Raw genomic sequence first — 17,259 nt, forward strand, 5'->3', positions numbered from 1 at the left:
GAATCTTTGGAGGGAGCTCAAACTCCGTGTTTCTCAGGGACAGCCCAGAAACCTGACTGATCTAGAGAAGATCTGTGTGGAGGAGTGGGCCAAAATCCCTCCTGCAGTGTGTGCAAACCTGGTGAAAAACTACAGGAAACGTTTGACCTCTGTAATTGCAAACAAAGGCTACTGTACCAAATATTAACATTGATTTTCTCAGGTGTTCAAATACTTATTTGCAGCTGTATCATACAAATAAATAGTAAAAAAATCATACATTGTGATTTCTGGATTTTTTTTTTTTTTTTAGATTATGTCTCTCACAGTGGACATGCACCTACGATGACAATTTCAGACCCCTCCATGATTTCTAAGTGGGAGAACTTGCAAAATAGCAGGGTGTTCAAATACTTATTTTCCTCACTGTATATGATCAAATAAATGCTGCCTTGGTGAGTATAAGAGAAATTAATCCAAACTTTTAACTGGTAGTGCACATTCACTCAATGCCAAGTACATACAATATGCTAAATGAGCGTGGCTTCCCTTCACTACCTAAACATCTTTACTTTTTACAATAATCACTTCGGGCTTGCTCACTGGGGGATTAAGAACATTTATGTAAAGCTGTTTTAAGACATTATGGATTGTGTCTTTATTCAAATAAAGATTGTAGAGGACACCGACACCCAATTTCTGAGAGCTTCTTATTGCATATAACTACTGTAATTATTGCCATAGCCTCATATACATTTACTACTGGCAAGATTTCAGAAACTCTACTTTAGCTACAATAATTGGCTAAAACAATGGTTAAACAGTTATTTGGCCATAAAATCGTTGAATATTTTCTCCACCAGTGCAACCTAGCTATTGTCAGCTGAAAAGAAAAGCAATTTCAAGGTGTTGAGCTAATCTTTACATACATAGGATTATAAAGAAAAAAATCTTTCTTTTTTCTTTTGTAAGAAAGAGAAAAAAAGACCAAGTAATTTGTATTTTAATTTTGGCTGACTTACAGTCACTTTAAAGTATGACATGAAGCTGGTCACTTCCTCCTCTTTATCTGATTACTGTACAGTTTCTCTCAGATGTGATTAAATGGAAATTCCACGTTCTTTTGGATGGTCGTCATATAATATATAACCCATAAGTGCACAGACTAATCATGTTTCATGCGTGGTCACAGTTTTGTGTGTGTGTGTGTGTGTGTGTGTGTGTGTGTGTAGCTACTTGTGTCTTAAACATTTCAAAAACAAAAATCTAATCAGTTTAACCAATCCAATTTAAATCCTGCATATGAAACCAGTGTCTTGAGTGACTTATTAAACATAATAAATCTTGCATTATATGAGACATTGCATGGTAGAAATCATGACAAAAAAAAGCACATGATAAAAATACTGCACTTATATTTTGCATAGGCTTTGATGCAGGTTATAACAGCTGTACTGCTACTGTGAGTGTGACGTTGGCTTCTCAACTGCTGTAGATATTATGCCCAGTGGAGGGTTTCAGGATCACATGGAAAAGGTCCACAAACAGACAAGTGAAGTGGTTCAGGTGGGGCGAGAAACCTGAGTGAAATCACACATCTGTCATTTCATCCTCCAAATCGTCTCCCTCCGTTTCGCCTTCTCCTTCCACTTCCTCCTCATCCTCTGATGTCATATCCACATCATCCATCTGGGACATGCATTTCTGACAGGAACAGATGAATAAATAATTCTCCCTGAAAATGAGAGGGGAAAATGGTGTTATTTATTATTACCTAAATTAAGACAAATTACAATTCTGTCACTATTTACTCACACTCACGTCCTTCCAAACCCGTATAGAGTGCAACCGCCCCTTTTTCATTGGCACTGGTTTCGGAAGTATTTTTTCTATTCATTTTTCCCATAGGGATTTTATAAAAGTCTTCATTAAACAGTTATAAGCCGTGAACCAAGCCAATCAGCAACAAGGTGTATCCCAACACTACAAACTTTGATTTGAAGCAAAAAAGGCTTTTAAAATCGGACAAAAAGGACAAAGGTAATTTAACTTAGAATTAAAAACAGAACAGAAATATAAAACTACACATTTACAAATGTTGATTTTATATATACTGTATATAATATAATATACATACAGCGGGGGAAATAAGTATTGAACACGTCATCATTTTTCTCAGTAAATATATTTCCAAAGGTGCTATTGACATGAAATTTTCACCAGATGTTGGTAACAACCCAAGTAAGCCATACATACAAAGAAACAAACAAAAATAAGTTCAGAAATTAAGTTATGTGTATTAATGTGAAATGACACAGGGAAAAAGTATTGAACACATGAAGAAAGGGAGGCGCAAAAAGTCATGGAAAGCCAAGACAACTGCTGAAAACTTACAGTAATTAAAAAGCAATCCAGCCCCCTGTCAGTGGAAATTAATAACAGCTGGTTCAGTCCCAAATGATGGCCTACAAAAAGCCAAGCAAAGAGCTGTCTCAAGACCTTCGCAACCTAATTGTTGCAAAACATAATGATGGCATTGGTTATAGGCGCCATTCTAAGCTTCTGAATGATCCAGTGAGCACTTTTGGGGCCATAAAACGGAAGTGGAAAGACAATCATTTCACCATAAATTTGCCTCGACCAGTGCTCCTCGCAAGATTTCTGATAGAGGAGTGAAAAGAATAATCAGAAGAGTTGTCCAAGAGCCAACACCAAGTTGTATGGTGTTTTTAGGGTAATGTGCACTGCCATTTCTCCTCCAAATATGGTGTGTATTATGGCATCCAAACAGTTCAATTTTGCTCTCTTGTGACCACACTATATTCTCCCAGTATTTCACTGGCTTTTCCAAATGTTGTGCAGCGAACTTTAAACAAGCTTCAACATGCTGTTTTTTCAGTAATGGAGTCTTGCGTGGTGAGCGTGCATACAGGCCATGGCGGTGGAGTGCATTACTTACTGTTTTCTTTGAGACAACAGTACCTGCTATCTGCAGGTCTTTTTGAAGCTCTCCACAAGTGATCCTTGGCTCTTGGACAACTCTTCTGAATATTCTTTTCACTCCTCTTATCAGAAATCTTGCGAGGAGCACTGGTCGAGGAAAATTTATGGTGAAATTATTGTCTTTCCACTTCCGTATTATGGCCCCAAAAGTGCTCACTGGACCATTCAGAAGCTTAGAATGGCGCCTATACCCAATGCCATCATTATGTTTTGCAACAATTAGGTTGCGAAGGTCTTGAGACAACTCTTTGCTTTTACCCATCATGAGATGTGTCTTGTGTGACACCTTGGCAATGAGACCTTTTTGTAGGCCATCATTTGGGACTGAACCAGCTGTTATTAATTTCCACTGACAGGGGGCTGGATTGCTTTTTAATTACTGTAAGTTTTCAGCAGTTGTCTTGGCTTTCCATGCCTTTTTGCGCCTCCCTTTATTCATGTGTTCAATACTTTTTCCCTGTGTCATTTCACATTATTACACATAACTTCATTTCTGAACTTATTTTTGTTTGTTTCTTTGTATGTATGGCTTACTTGGGTTGTTACCAACATCTGGTGAACATTTCATGTTAATAGCACCTTTGGAAATATATTTACTGAGAAAAATGATGACGTGTTCAATACTTATTTCCCCCGCTGTATAAAGACAGTGTCTCATTCCCCTTCTAAGGGAGCCATGATTACATTCGTAACCGGAGACTATTTTCACCAGGAACTCCATTGTTAAACATGATTATTTAAAAAATACACTGAAAAAAAAATGCGGGCAAACGGCTTCAATAGAAGCAAATACCATCGATCAACAACCTCGTAGCTCACAGTAAGGTTGTCTTTAAAGGTTTAAGTTAAAAAAATAATTTCCCTATGGAGAAAATTAATGGAGTTTTTACTTCCGGAACCCGACTGTTGCAGTTCTATTAGCTTAACTTTTTTTTTTTTTTTTACTGAAAATATAAGAATTGATATTCAGCTTTAATATTCCAAGTCTTCTGAAGTCATACAACACTTTTGTGTTTATATATATATATATATATATATATATATATATATATATAAGAAGGGTACAAAAAGTTATCACAAAGGTTTAAGGTCTGTGTCAAATGGAGCAAATGGAGCTGTGTTAATGTGGATAATGTGCTGTGGACAGATGAAACTAAGATAGAGTTATTTGGTCACAACCAGAAGCGATTTGTTTGACAGAAAAAGAACAGCATTCCAGGAGAAGAACCTGCCCCCTACTGTAAAATTTGGTGGAGTGTCCATCATGCTATGGGGCTCTGTGGCAAGCACAGGTACTGGAAACCTTGTCAAAGTTGAGGGTCGCATGGATTCTACCCAGCATCAGCAGATCCTTAAGAACAATGTTCAAGAATCAGTCAAGAAGTTGAAGTTACGCCAGGGTTGGTTGTTTCAGCAGGACAATGACCCAAAGCACTGTTCCAAATCTACCAAGGAATTCACGCACAGACACAGATACAATGTTCTGGAATGGCCATCACAGTCCCCAGACTTGAACATCATCGAAAATCTATGAAATGATTTGAAGCGGGCTGTCCACACTCGGAAACCATCAAACCTGACTGAACTGGAGACATTTTGCAAGGAAGAAAGGTCCAAAACTCCTCCAACCAGAATTCAGGGACTTATCAGTGGCTATAAGAAGCGACTATAGGCTGTTATTTCAGCAAAAGGAGGATATACTAAATAGTAAATATTGATGTGATAATTCCAATGGGGTGCCCACATTTTTGGACCAGTCTGTTTTTGTTATGACTCGCATTGTGTTGTTTCTGTTGATTCAATAAATGTTATTTCAGAACTGAAATCTTACTGTTTCCATAAAGTATAAATTATATCCAAATGAAGTTGCTGCTTCGAAAGCCCAGCAGATTATAAACTGAAATGTTGATAATTATCAGGGATGCCCAAACTTTTGCATAAAACTATATATATAGACACTGTACATATCTTTCAAACTCAAGTGTTTAGACCACATATATTTCTTAATTCCAATGCACCAGAATACATTGAAGATCTACACTATTGGGGCTTCCATTCTACCCTTATTCCATAATAAATGAAGATAAAAAATATCCTTCATATATCCGTCTCTAATATTGACTTCACAGGCAAGAAGTTCAGCAGTTCTTTTCAAGGTGAAGTCAGGCTTTTTTCACAGGAATAAAGTGAATATAGATTAAGTGGGATTTCCAAACAAACCCTCATTGGTCATCCAGGCGGTATAGCTGCTGCGATTGACAGGTAACTGATCAATAGAAGAGCAGGGGCTCAGCAGCAAGTCAACAGCCCCTGTGGTTATCCAGGCCGAGAGCTGCTGCCAGAGACCAAGGCCATTGATCCTCTCTGGAGGTAGACTCAGCTGGGCAGTTTCACAGAGAATGCTTAAACAAGGGATTGCATTCGTTTACCTCAAGATCTTGTGCCGGCTATGACGACTCCTGTCTCTCTGGCAGCAGTCCAGGTAGCTGATACAGATTTCCTACAGAAAGAAAGAGAGAAATTCATGAGACGATCAACAACTCAGCAACTCTTATTTGTTTTATTTAGTTGTTCATTCCGCGGTTATGTTATGACTCAAAATTGCGTTATACAGAAGAATGGTTTTCTGTTTTATAAATTGGCCAAAGCCATGAAATTACTCTGTGGGAATAATCACTCTCATAATGTTTCACAGTGGTGTTTACTTATTTAAAATGGAAAATATAACCTTTTTTTTTTTTCTTTTTTTTTTAAGTAAACAAACAATTACATTTTCTACATGCTCACTAACAATGTTTTAATTTTGGTCACTACCAGACCAAAATGTAAATCATTATTCATAGCATTCATTCATTTTTTTCTCTTTTGTCCGTTTTGGAGGCTGACAGACCATCAATACACAGTCACTGTATGGTAATACACTCCGGTTCAAAAGTTTAAAATAACTGTTTTCTATTTTAATATATAATGCAATTTATTCCTGTGATGTCAAATCTGAATTTTCAGCATCATTACTCTCACAGTCTTCAGTGTCACATGATCCTTCAGAAATCATTCTAATATGCTGATTTGCTGCTCAAGAAACATTTCTTATTATTATCAATGTTGAAAACAGTTGTGCTGCTTAAAATTGTTGTAAAAACAGTTCATTTGTTTGAAATAGAAATCATTTGTAACATTATAAAATGTCACTTTTGATCAATATGCATCCTTAATGCATCCTTAATGCATCCTTGTTGAATAAAACTATTAAAGGAACACTCCACCGTTTTTTTTAATAGGGCTTATTCACCTTCTTTCCCACATTTAGATAGGTGGGCAAATGCATTTTTGTCTCAGTGCATGCATTGTTTTAGTTTGACAGGGTCGGCGCTAGCTTAGCTTAGCATAATGAATGGAATCCTTTGTTGCCAGCTAGCATGTCCTGAGTAAAAGTGATAAAAAAAAAAAAAAAACTTGCCTAATTACTTCTTGTGGCCTGCGTATTCACAACAGGTACAAATAGCGATGCAGATTAACACTAGGCGATTTCCTAGGCAGATATTGACTTATATATTAAGGACTATATTAGGGGGAAGCACAGGCGAAGCACTTCTACCTGGGGCGTGATATCTCTGCGCCTAAGTAGCAGTGCTTCGGCTGTGCTTCCCCCTAATATAATCCCAAGTCAATATCTGCATAGGAAATCGCCTAGTGTTAATCTGCATAGCTATTTGTACCTGTTGTGAATACGCAGGCCACAAGAAGTAATTAGGCGATTTTTTTTTTTATATATATATATCACTTTTACTCAGGACATGCTAGCTGGCAACAAAGGATTCCATTCATTATGCTAAACTAAGCTAGCGCCGACCCTGTCAAACTAAAACAATGCATGCACTGAGACAAAAATGCATTTGCCCACCTATCTAAATGTAGGAAAGAAGGTGAATAAGCCCTATTTCAAAAAAACGGTGGAGTGTTCCTTTAACTCCTTTCAACTTCTGAACGGTAGTTAGGCTAATCTTCATTTGTGTTCTGATTCTGATTCTCGATTCAATTCTGATTCTGTGCACAAATCCGCTTGGCTATAATGCAAAACATGATGAGAAAAAACGGTCACTGAAAACAAAGGTAAAACAAATTTGGCTTTAGGTAACCCTATAAAAATTCATAAAGCTCAACAATGTGAATTCATTACTAAAAGCTATAAAAAATTCATGATGAGCTGTCATCCACTGGCTAATATGATTCAGATAAACAAACCTATGAAATAAATCTGTGCGATGTTCTACCTCTCCAGCACGAAGGCAGGCAGATGTAGGCCTTTTCAATCTAACTGACAAGCTGCCAAAACTGCTCCAATCTTCAGAGTCTAGACTGTAATTCCTACCGACAATGAAACACTCAAGGCTTTAGAATATTACGACCCTCCCTCCGAGCATCAGCTTAGCATCTATTATCCAACATCCTCCTCTGACCTCTCCAGGGCTGATGTCACTGAGTGCGCTGAGGTGAAGGAGGAAGTTGTTGTCGGGGAAAGACGCCTCCGCATTGGGAACGCAGCTGTGATTACCTGTACAACAACGGAAACGGTAATAAATCATCACTACTTTTAGTAGAGCAAGAAGACAGGCCTCATTTGTTAAGCTGACCTGATTTTTGCAACTCAAAGTCAACTTCTACTGTATGTGAAATTATCACAGCTGTGCAAACTGAAAGACATGCCAATATGAATAAAGACAATTCTCACAAGAGCTTTGCAGCAGGAAAAGTCCAGAGCCTTCGCAGTTGAGGAAATCACCGGTTTCTGTAACAGAAAAAGAAAAAAGATCTATGAAAGCCGTTCATCTTTTGGATTTATTTCACACTTTTGCCCAAAACAATAATATTTTACACAGATCGATGGCCGTCTAAGTGGTCAAATGTGTGTCTGTCTCAGCTGCGCTTGAGGAAGTAGATGTCAAACGCAGAGATGGGTTCAAACTTTGCAGGTGTACAGATCAATGTGTGTGAGCAAGTGTGTGAGGATCTAAGCGCTAGAAACAGGTGGGAGACTGAGAGAAAAATTACCTTTGTCGATGTCCTTGTACAACTGGTCGATAAAAGCATCCAGTTGCTCCCTCTGCTGGCTGGGAAGCTCCAGTGCATCGCACGCATGAACCCACTGACTCAGAGAACTACAGACACATGTCAGATCAGAATCGCTTGAGGAACATTATTCCACTGGATACATCTCTCTAGGGTAAAATATTGATGGTTTGTATTGAGGGATTTACCTGGTGCCAATACCCTGACCGTTGGTCCCAACAAGCGAAAACAGAGAGCGAAATCCTTCTGGAGAGAACCACTATATACACAAACGAAGTTAATTTTACAAACATCTTCATTCCTGTTAAAGGTGATGATACACAGGGCAACTTTTTGAGCAATGTTGCTGGGCAATGTTGCCGTCAACGGGCAACCAAATGAGACACAGGGCCCACGACCTCTCTAAATTATCCAGATAGAAATGTATTGCCCATTTCCAATGGGAAAGTGCCCAGCAACATTGCTCAAAAAGTTGCCCTGTGTATCATCACCTTTAGAGTATAACAGACCCATTGAATTAAGTAGTGACACACAGATACTCGCATATGCTTGGCGACTACATAATGTCTATCATTAAACATTGGCTTATAAATTAAGAATTGAGATTTCACTTGCCAGTGTTTGAGATGCATAGTAACGGTATACTGTGCAACCCTAGTGTTTATTGTTAGTAGTAGTAGAGTTATTAGTAGTATTATTATCTTAACAGATTTACAGAAACACTGAATGACCAACGTCTCAAGCACCACCAGCTCTAAGTTCTGTTAAAATGACAAATATGCATTCATAAATTTTCATTCATACATGGTCTAGTTCTAATTAAGTTTGCCTGATGTTAAAAGTGTAGTTGTTTTGCTTTCAGATCATATAACATATGAATAAAGTAAAACTGTGCCATTTTTTGTAGATAAGCTGATTTGATGGATTACATACATAAATACACACACACACACACACACGGTCTTGTCTCGGTCTTGATCGCATTTGTACTCGATCTTGTTTTGGTCTCAGACTAAAAAAGACTCAATCCCACAACCGCGAGCGAGGGCATCACTAAATTTCCGATGCATTGTCTGATTCATTTGTTAACATCATTAATGTGATTTGAAGTAAAACTTACTGCTAAAACGCAATCAATAACTTCTTTCTAATTTGATTTCTTTTTTTAATCAATGCAGGATTGTCTAAAAAATTATACAGGATATAATTAAGCAAGAGGAATTGAGCTTTTTTCATGAATATGAGCACGAATGCAAATGTGATATTGATTTTATACAAACGTTCAATAAAAAATAAGTTAATATTAAGTGACTTATTTTAGACAAGTTTTTGCTAATTCGGCAACGTGTTTCGTTATGTTAATCAGCTGCTTTGAACAAATCAGTTGAATAAATTATTCCGTCAAATAATGTTAATGTTTTAATGTGAAATTAATCTGAACATTATTTATGCAGGTAAAATAATTGTACCAATTCAGATGCTACTTCTGTGCAACACAAAGAGGAATTTTATGGTTAGTGATTTCATTGGAAACAGCTATATAGTGTCTTATTATTCTTATATTTATTGATTAAATATAAGATATTTCTCATCTTTTAGATGAATTTGAGGAGTGCTGGTCTGGTCTTGGTCTTGACTCGGTCTCAACCCCACAAAGTCTTGTTCTTGTCTTGGTCTCAGTTTAGGTGGTCTTGACTACAACACTAATGTCTAGTCAATGGCGATTCTATTGCCAAGGAGTGCGTAGTTTAATTTTTGTATGACCCTTATGCTTTTTATTAAACTATAGACAGACAAACAGACAGACAGAGACGATGGCTGACCTGACTGAGACGATCTTCGTACAGTGCTGTGGAAAACAAATTACGCAGCAAGGCCAGCTGTCCCTAATGAAAGGAACAACACTGTATTTTGGGGCATTTTTCCTGGTAACACTTCATTTTATGGTGACTTTACATGTTACTAGATGACTAGATTACTATAGAAGTAATAGTAAATGATGCATAATTACAAGTAACCAACCCTAAACCCAAACCGTAACTCTATAGTAAGTACATGTAGTTAATTAATATTACTCAGCACTTATTTGAGTAAGTACAATGTTACTACATCACCTTAAAATAAAGTGTAACTAAAAACTCAAACTCCATGACGCAGAGTGAAGCATTAGTAATGTACAAAAAAAGATGATGGACTTTCTATTTACCTTAAACTTCTCTCCCAACAATTTATGAACTATTTCCTCCTCTTCATTTGCTGTACGACTACAAAAATGATTGAACAACCTCTGCCAGCGTCCCTTATCTTGAGCCTGAAACGGCAACAAAAGCAGTTTTTGCTTGTTAGAAGTTATTTCATATTTACTATCATTTAATTTAGGCAAACAATCCTCTTAGACACTTTATTCAAACCAATAAATAGAGGAAAATAACCTGCTTAATGGTGGCCACCATCCTTGCCATGATCATGATACTGGAGGTTTCAGGAGGGTAGTGCACACTCCTGGATAATATGGAAAAACAATTTAATGCAAGAGCAGAGTCATATATTTCAAGGTTAGCATGCTAAAGAATGCCTATGCACCAACAGCCTTCAAACCAAAAGCAATCAATTACTGACAAAGCAAGGACTCTAATGTTCTGCATAATACTTTCAGTATAGACCTTATGCACTAGAGAAAGCCATCTTTTGAATCTTGTGTTTGAACTTCCATTTTGCGGTCGCTCTGTATATTTCTATGGCATCGCTGTCGAAGCGTAATTAGCTGGGGAAGTGGATTTACTTAATGTAGAGATAAGTTATCATGAGCATTGTAATGTTTAAAGTCATAAATGTCAGTGGAAGATTTAAAAAAAAATTAAATCCTTAAGATCTTGTGGAAATACAAACCGGAAGACAGAACACAACGAGCGCAGCGCTGAAAAGAGACAGGGCTACATAAGGTCTATAAGGGCACTCATAAACTACTTATATATGAGTGAGTATTTACTTCCATGCGTCCTGCAGCTTGTTGACTGGGTGATCCGGATCTTCATGTGAAGGGCCAAGACACAGGACCTTGTGGTATTGCTCCCATGCAGCCTGTCGGCACTCAGTACCGCAGTACATCACCTTGAAGGGAACGCATATGAAGACCATTCAGGGATGAGTCACAAACAAACCCTGCTTTATAAAAACACATTGGTAGGATCTATTTAAAGTACTAAAGTACGTGTGTTTAATTGCTAAATTATTTTTTGAGGGATTTGTACTTTACTCAAGTACTACTGAAAATGAAAACTTGTTCTCTAAAATTTCCAATGGGGAAAAAACATACTTTTAAAGCACAAAGTACATATTCTGCAGATCATCATGACTTAAAAATGTTTTTGTGCTCCATAATGTTTAATAAAAAAACATCTTTGTCAATAATTGGTCAGTTATGGTCAGCCTGCCTTGTGAAGACATCTCATCAGCCATCAAAGTCTTTCATCTAAAGCTAAATGTTTTAACCCTATAAAGCCGACAGTATCATATTTGATGCATGACATTCTAAGCAGGGCTTGAAATTAACTTTTTTACTTGGTAGCACTGGTGCTCCCAACTTCAAAAAGTTAGGAGCACCAGCAAAAATTTAGGAGCACCCACCAAAAATTAAGGAGCACCACAACTACAAATTATATATTAACAAATTTTATTTCATCCTGTGGCCAAGATTCAAAATTTGGTCTTCTGGCTCTATATCATCTCACCCCGATGATATTGGCACATGATTTGTCATTTGACATAAATTTAGTGAAGGCAAGCTCTTCTTTGGCGATGGTGTATGCAGTGTTATATTCATAGACAGTATGGTTATATTTGACGTATCCTGCCGATTAAAAGCCTTAATAATTGAACCTGATTTGTTTGCCACACACCTGTCCCTGCATTTTTTGCTTGGCACTTGGCACTCTATTGCTATTAATATGCTGTATTAATCTTTGTTAATCTTAGTTAATAAAAATACAGCTGTTCATTGTTCATTAATGTTACTTCACAGTGCATTAACTATGTAAAAAAATAAATAAAAAAAATTCAATAATGTATCGTTTTTTTAATAGTACAACTGTGTTAACTAGAATTTAATAAGTGGAACATTATTGTAAAGTGGTACCGATTTGTTATACACCGATTCAGACGTCTCGTGAGTGTGTTGGACGGATCAGTTGTTCATTAAAGTGAATCGGTTCAAATGAGTCATTAGTTCGCGAATCGGAGTGTCATTAGTGGAAGTGTAGCATACGGCAAGCGTTGTGTGATTATCCCGGTAGTTTATTTTTTAGCACAATTCACACTCCACGGTAATTTAGGAGAAAAAGAAAATCTCCGAATGCTCCACGTGAAACTTCGGTCTTCCGCCCTTTTTCTATCGTGTCAAATGATTTTGATTAATATGCGCGAGGGAGAGAGAGCAAGACAGCGCTCGTGTTGTTTGAAGACGTGAGAGTGCGCGCGCGCGGCCGGGGCTTTCTCTCGTCAAGCGCAGCAGTCACTCACGCACCGATCAAAGGCTTTGGCGGCCGCCAAAAAAAATCAATGCAGGAAAAACCCCGGGATTGGTTATATAACGTAGGATAGAATGACGGTCCGGCCATCGCGTATCAGCGCACATAAGGTACACACTGTGAAGTAATTTGCAAACGTTTTTTAGAGAAATGAAAACAGGTCGCACCACAACCATTATTTGCACTCGCACAAATGCTCCCAAATATATTTTTAGGTCGCACAGATTAAATTTCAGGAGCATATGCGACCAAAATGGTCGCAATTTCGAGCCTTGATTCTAAGGCCTCTAAATTATCATTGTGATCAAAACCTGTTGTACATAATCTATAAGACTAATAGTTTATACTTTTTATTAGCAAGTAAAAGCCATTTAAGTGTAATTGTAAAAATGTCCATATTCAGGTCATGGTGCATGTGTCTTTTTACTGTGAAATCTTTACTGATTTTTACTGCATAAAACTAAGAATAACTTTTTATTGTTAGTAATATTTCAAGATGAACATTTACCGGAATGAAGTAACATAAGTTTACTTGATTATCCATACAAACACACTTTAAAAAAAAATCATGAATCATGTTAAATTGTGATTCAATCAAATATGATAAATCAGGCTTTTGAGCAGTGTTGGCTAAGATACTCTAAAACGTAATTGATTCTTAGCTACTAATTACATCTTCAACAGTGTAATTAGATTACTGTACTAATTACTCTCTCTAAAAAAGTATTGGAGTACTTATTCCAATCACTTTCTGAATCCCATATCAACCTCGACCAGTTGAACAATGCCAGGGCATGAAACTGCTCTTTTAATTCTTTCAAAATAAATAATATATATTTGCATAAATTATTCTTGAACGGGTCAAAGTATTTAAAGGGAGACGGTTACCTTTAACATTCATTTAAACATTAGACGTTAAATTTTGATGTTAAATGTTTTATATAGAATTGTTCAATAATCAATACAGTATTTAATGCAATTACATCCAAAGTAACTGTAATTATGGTAAATTACAGAAAAATTAAGAGTAATCCCTTATTTTAAGGGAAGATAATGCATCACACCCAACACTGCTTTTGAGGAACATTTATTTGTTCATTTCTCAATGATCATTGTACTCATTTATTATAATGTGGGTTTTGCTCCCACATTAAAGCTACAGAGCTTTGATATAAAACTAAGCATTTAAATACCATTTTACGAAGACATATTATTAGAAGTTGTAGCGTGACAACTGATATTTATATGCATTTTTTTGTAAGTAATCTACTCTAGTGTTATAAAGACCTCATCTCAATGATTTACATTACAAGTCTTCAGAACGTATATTATTTTCTTGCCATATGACTATCAGCAACTGCACCAAATTGCATATTTTTCACTCAGTAAGGGCCTCTGAATAAAAGCATTTCTCCTCATATACGCTCAATATTCTCCTATACGAGCCATAAAAGCCTGATGTATAAAATACAAAACGTAAAGCACATATGCAGACTTTTTGATCTAAAGATTCAATTAAATATGTTTTTTTTCTGACTATTATTTCACATGTCAGGCTTTACAGGGTTAATAATATCACACAGTCTGTTTGTTATTAAGAATAAAAAATATTAAGCGAAATGTAATCATCTTATTCCGGATTATTAACCAGATTATGGTATTGACCTGGGTCAAACACTACAGATGGCATCAAGAATACATGGGAACATATTAACATCAAGTGTACCTGACACTGTGGGCAGGCCTGGTGTCGGTCAGGTCGCACCTTACACAGCTCAGGGTGAGGCAGACTCAGAGCTGGCAGACCACTCAACCTCCTGGCATTCTCCTCTGCTGTCTCCAGAGCACGCAGACAGTACTCACACGCTGAATACGGGAAGAAGAAAACACGCCAGGTACAGGGACACATGAACAACCGAGCAAATGGTTACAATACAGGGGCTGGACAAAGAAACTGAAACATTGGTCAATATATTGCTGTAGGATTCACACCAATATATGCGCAGCCTGTTGGCCAATCTTCACTGATTTTATATTTCATCAGTAAGTGCAGAGTGTGAAGGTTGAAATAGCAGAGCAATAGCACAATAAATAGCAAAAATATTGCAATTCACACAACATAATGGGAGACAGAGTTCAAAAGAGGACAAATTGTTGTTGTGTGTCTCTCTGGCTCATCTGTGACCAGGACCTCAAGTCTTTGTGTAGTATGGAGAGCTATGGTATCCTGGGTAATGTTGGCATGCCACCATGCTGGACCATGCTGCTCAGAGTGAAGCACAAAGTGGATCAGTGATGGTTTGGGCTGCAATATCATGGCCTTCCCTACTGTGCTTGATTCACTGCCAAGAACTACAGAACCATTGTGGAAGACTATGTGCACCTAATGGTTCAAACATTGTACCCTGAAGGGGGTGCCGTGTATCAGCATGATAATGCACCAGTACACACTGCAAGACAAGTGACAGAATGGTTTGATGAACATGAAAGTGAAGTTGAACATCTTCCATGGCCTGCACAGTCACAAGATCTTAATATTTTTGAGCCACTTTGGGGTGTTTTCGAGGAGCAAGTCAGAAAACATTTTCCTCCACCAGCATCTCATAGTGACCTGACCACTGCTGTGGAAGAGGAACAGCTCAAAATCCCTCTGGCCACTGTAAAGGATTTGTATCAGTCATTCCCAAGATGAACTGATGCTGTACTGGGGGCAAAAGGAGGACCTACACCATAGTATTAAATTATTGTGGTCTAAAACTAGGTGTTTCAGTGTCATTGTCCACCCCCTGTATAGCCTTAGTTATATCCATATAGCTTGATGTAGTCATTCATCACGAATATATGATCAAGGACGTCTGGATAATTATAAGGCACTCACCTCTGTATTTGTACGAGGCATTCCACAAGAACTGAGATGAAACTAGAGGCTGCTCAATGAAAATTGTGTCACCCTTTTTGAACGATCTTTTGGCGATTAATCCTTTGCCCTGTGGAAATATAATTACAAAATACACATATTTAACTGCTGCTGTCTGGAACATGAGATAGGAGAAACCCATTTAAAAGTGCATGTCCACATATATGTCCCCACTTAAGAGAACATGAATATGATTATTTGTCACAGTTTGCATATTTTGAGTTTGTTGCAGGTTCTGGCATAATAAACCGGCTGACATGGGAGGGGTGCGAGCACCATAATCAAAGCTAAACCTCTTAAGAAAACATGACTGAACTGAATTATTAAACGAGGAGGCATCTCTAGCATGGCGCTACTTCTGCATACCTTGACATTATCGATAAATCGGACCTCCACGCAATTACTAGCTTTGGCAGGATCCACGCAGCGAGAAAACATGTCATCTACGGGGGCCGCCATGTTGGATATTTACATATCAACCTCTGACCCCTCTGATTGACCAATAGTGTGCATGTGATACATCTCCATTCACTGTCAACGCTCGACTGTATAGATAGATTTATTCTGGAAGACAATATCGCTCCTGCCTGTTATAAACATAAATGCTACGCTTAAAGGAGGAAGTATGTTCTTCTGGTGCTTCTTGATAAAAACGTAGAAATGTGCCATTGGAAGGCGGGGCGAGTCAACTGGTAACTAGTGACGTCAAATTCGTGAATGAATCGTTCTTCTGAGTCGGATCTCGGGAATATGTTTGGTTTACAACTTGAACATGATATAGTTATGAACAAACATACGAGCTGGTTTTAATGAATTAAGTTTTATCAAAACGTGCAAAACCTCTTTCAGAGTAATCTAAAATGAATAATGTAAATCTAAATTATACACTAAGGCTCAAAATCACTTGATATTTTTACGAGCTGATCATGCCTGAAACAAATTGAAATGGAACACATAAATCTACAATAAACACCCTTGTTAATTCAACCTAACCATCATTATGTACAGGGCCGGATTTATGCATCTATAGGCATATGCCTCGCACGTTAAGATAAGGAAAAAAATTGTATTATTATTATTATCATTAAATTATTTCACTCTAATGCTAAAACTCTTAGAAATGAATAAAATATTTCGTGAAATCTCGTACCCAATTTCTTTTTTTATTTTTTATTAATCATTTCTATTGGTGGTCACCCTTTACATCTGTCTGTGGGTTTTGCTAAGTATTTAACCAATGAAAAGTGCTTGTTGTTACTAAACTCATTACTCCATTGGATCCTAAAGCTGTCAGTAAAAACCTATAGTTCCCACATAACTCTATTGTGAAAGCAGTTTGGACCGTCTCTGCTTGTTTGCAATGCAAAGATAAATAAAGAATTGTTTGTTTGAATAAGTACAGCGTTTACTCAACAAACACTATAAATGCAAATGTTTTATGAGGAGAAGAGTAGTCTAGCATTTGTCGTCGAGCCATCCATCGCCAATACTGTTTTAAAAAGCATTTGCAAAGCACTTCGTCTTTTATGAGATTTTGGCCAAATAACAAAAAAAAAACTTAGTGCACGATAGCTATAATTATCGAACCTGTAAGTTGATGAAAATGTAATGCAACACACTAATGACGGGAAAAAAACAACATTAGCTTATCAAAAACTTTATAACTTCATTTGAGCTTGATTTTGGTCAAATGTTAATAATATAATGGCACGCAAGTATTATCATACATTACAAGCCAAAATATCAACTTTGACAACATTGTGT

General features: G+C 37.2%; 1 protein-coding gene across 2 annotated transcripts; it reads right to left on the reverse strand.

The window, feature by feature from the left end:
• Positions 1 to 296: 296 nt before the first annotated feature.
• Positions 297 to 16,165, reverse strand: smyd5 (SMYD family member 5). Of its 2 annotated transcripts, XM_084431170.1 has the most exons (13): positions 15,862 to 16,165; positions 15,457 to 15,565; positions 14,305 to 14,444; positions 11,042 to 11,163; positions 10,485 to 10,554; positions 10,259 to 10,363; positions 9,876 to 9,938; positions 8,241 to 8,311; positions 8,035 to 8,141; positions 7,715 to 7,771; positions 7,443 to 7,537; positions 5,412 to 5,482; positions 297 to 1,714 (listed from the first exon to the last, which is right to left on the reverse strand). In XM_084431170.1, exons 1-13 carry the CDS (start codon positions 15,952 to 15,954, stop codon positions 1,570 to 1,572), a joined length of 1,248 nt encoding a protein of 415 aa, XP_084287296.1. In that variant the 5' UTR covers positions 15,955 to 16,165; the 3' UTR covers positions 297 to 1,569. The 2 variants fall into 2 exon arrangements, with proteins under 2 accessions (XP_084287296.1, XP_084287297.1); XM_084431171.1 differs by lacking the exon at positions 297 to 1,714 and having other exon boundaries at positions 5,411 to 5,482; positions 7,355 to 7,537; positions 15,862 to 15,999.
• Between the last annotated feature and the right edge of the window lie 1,094 nt (positions 16,166 to 17,259).

This window comes from Rutilus rutilus (assembly GCF_951802725.1).
Source record: "Rutilus rutilus genome assembly, chromosome: 14".
NCBI lineage: Eukaryota > Metazoa > Chordata > Actinopteri > Cypriniformes > Leuciscidae > Rutilus > Rutilus rutilus.

Bases quoted from the DNA above. Each gene is read 5' to 3' on its own strand.
- smyd5 (XM_084431170.1), bottom strand. From the start codon at position 15,954: ATGGCGGCCCCCGTAGATGACATGTTTTCTCGCTGCGTGGATCCTGCC. The intron at 8,142-8,240 runs GTAAATCCCTCA...ATGTGTCTGTAG, and splicing joins GGTCAGGGTATTGGCACCAG to TTCTCTGAGTCAGTGGGTTC. The intron at 5,483-7,442 runs GTCAGAGGAGGA...TTCTTTCTGTAG, and splicing joins GTGACATCAGCCCTGGAGAG to GAAATCTGTATCAGCTACCT.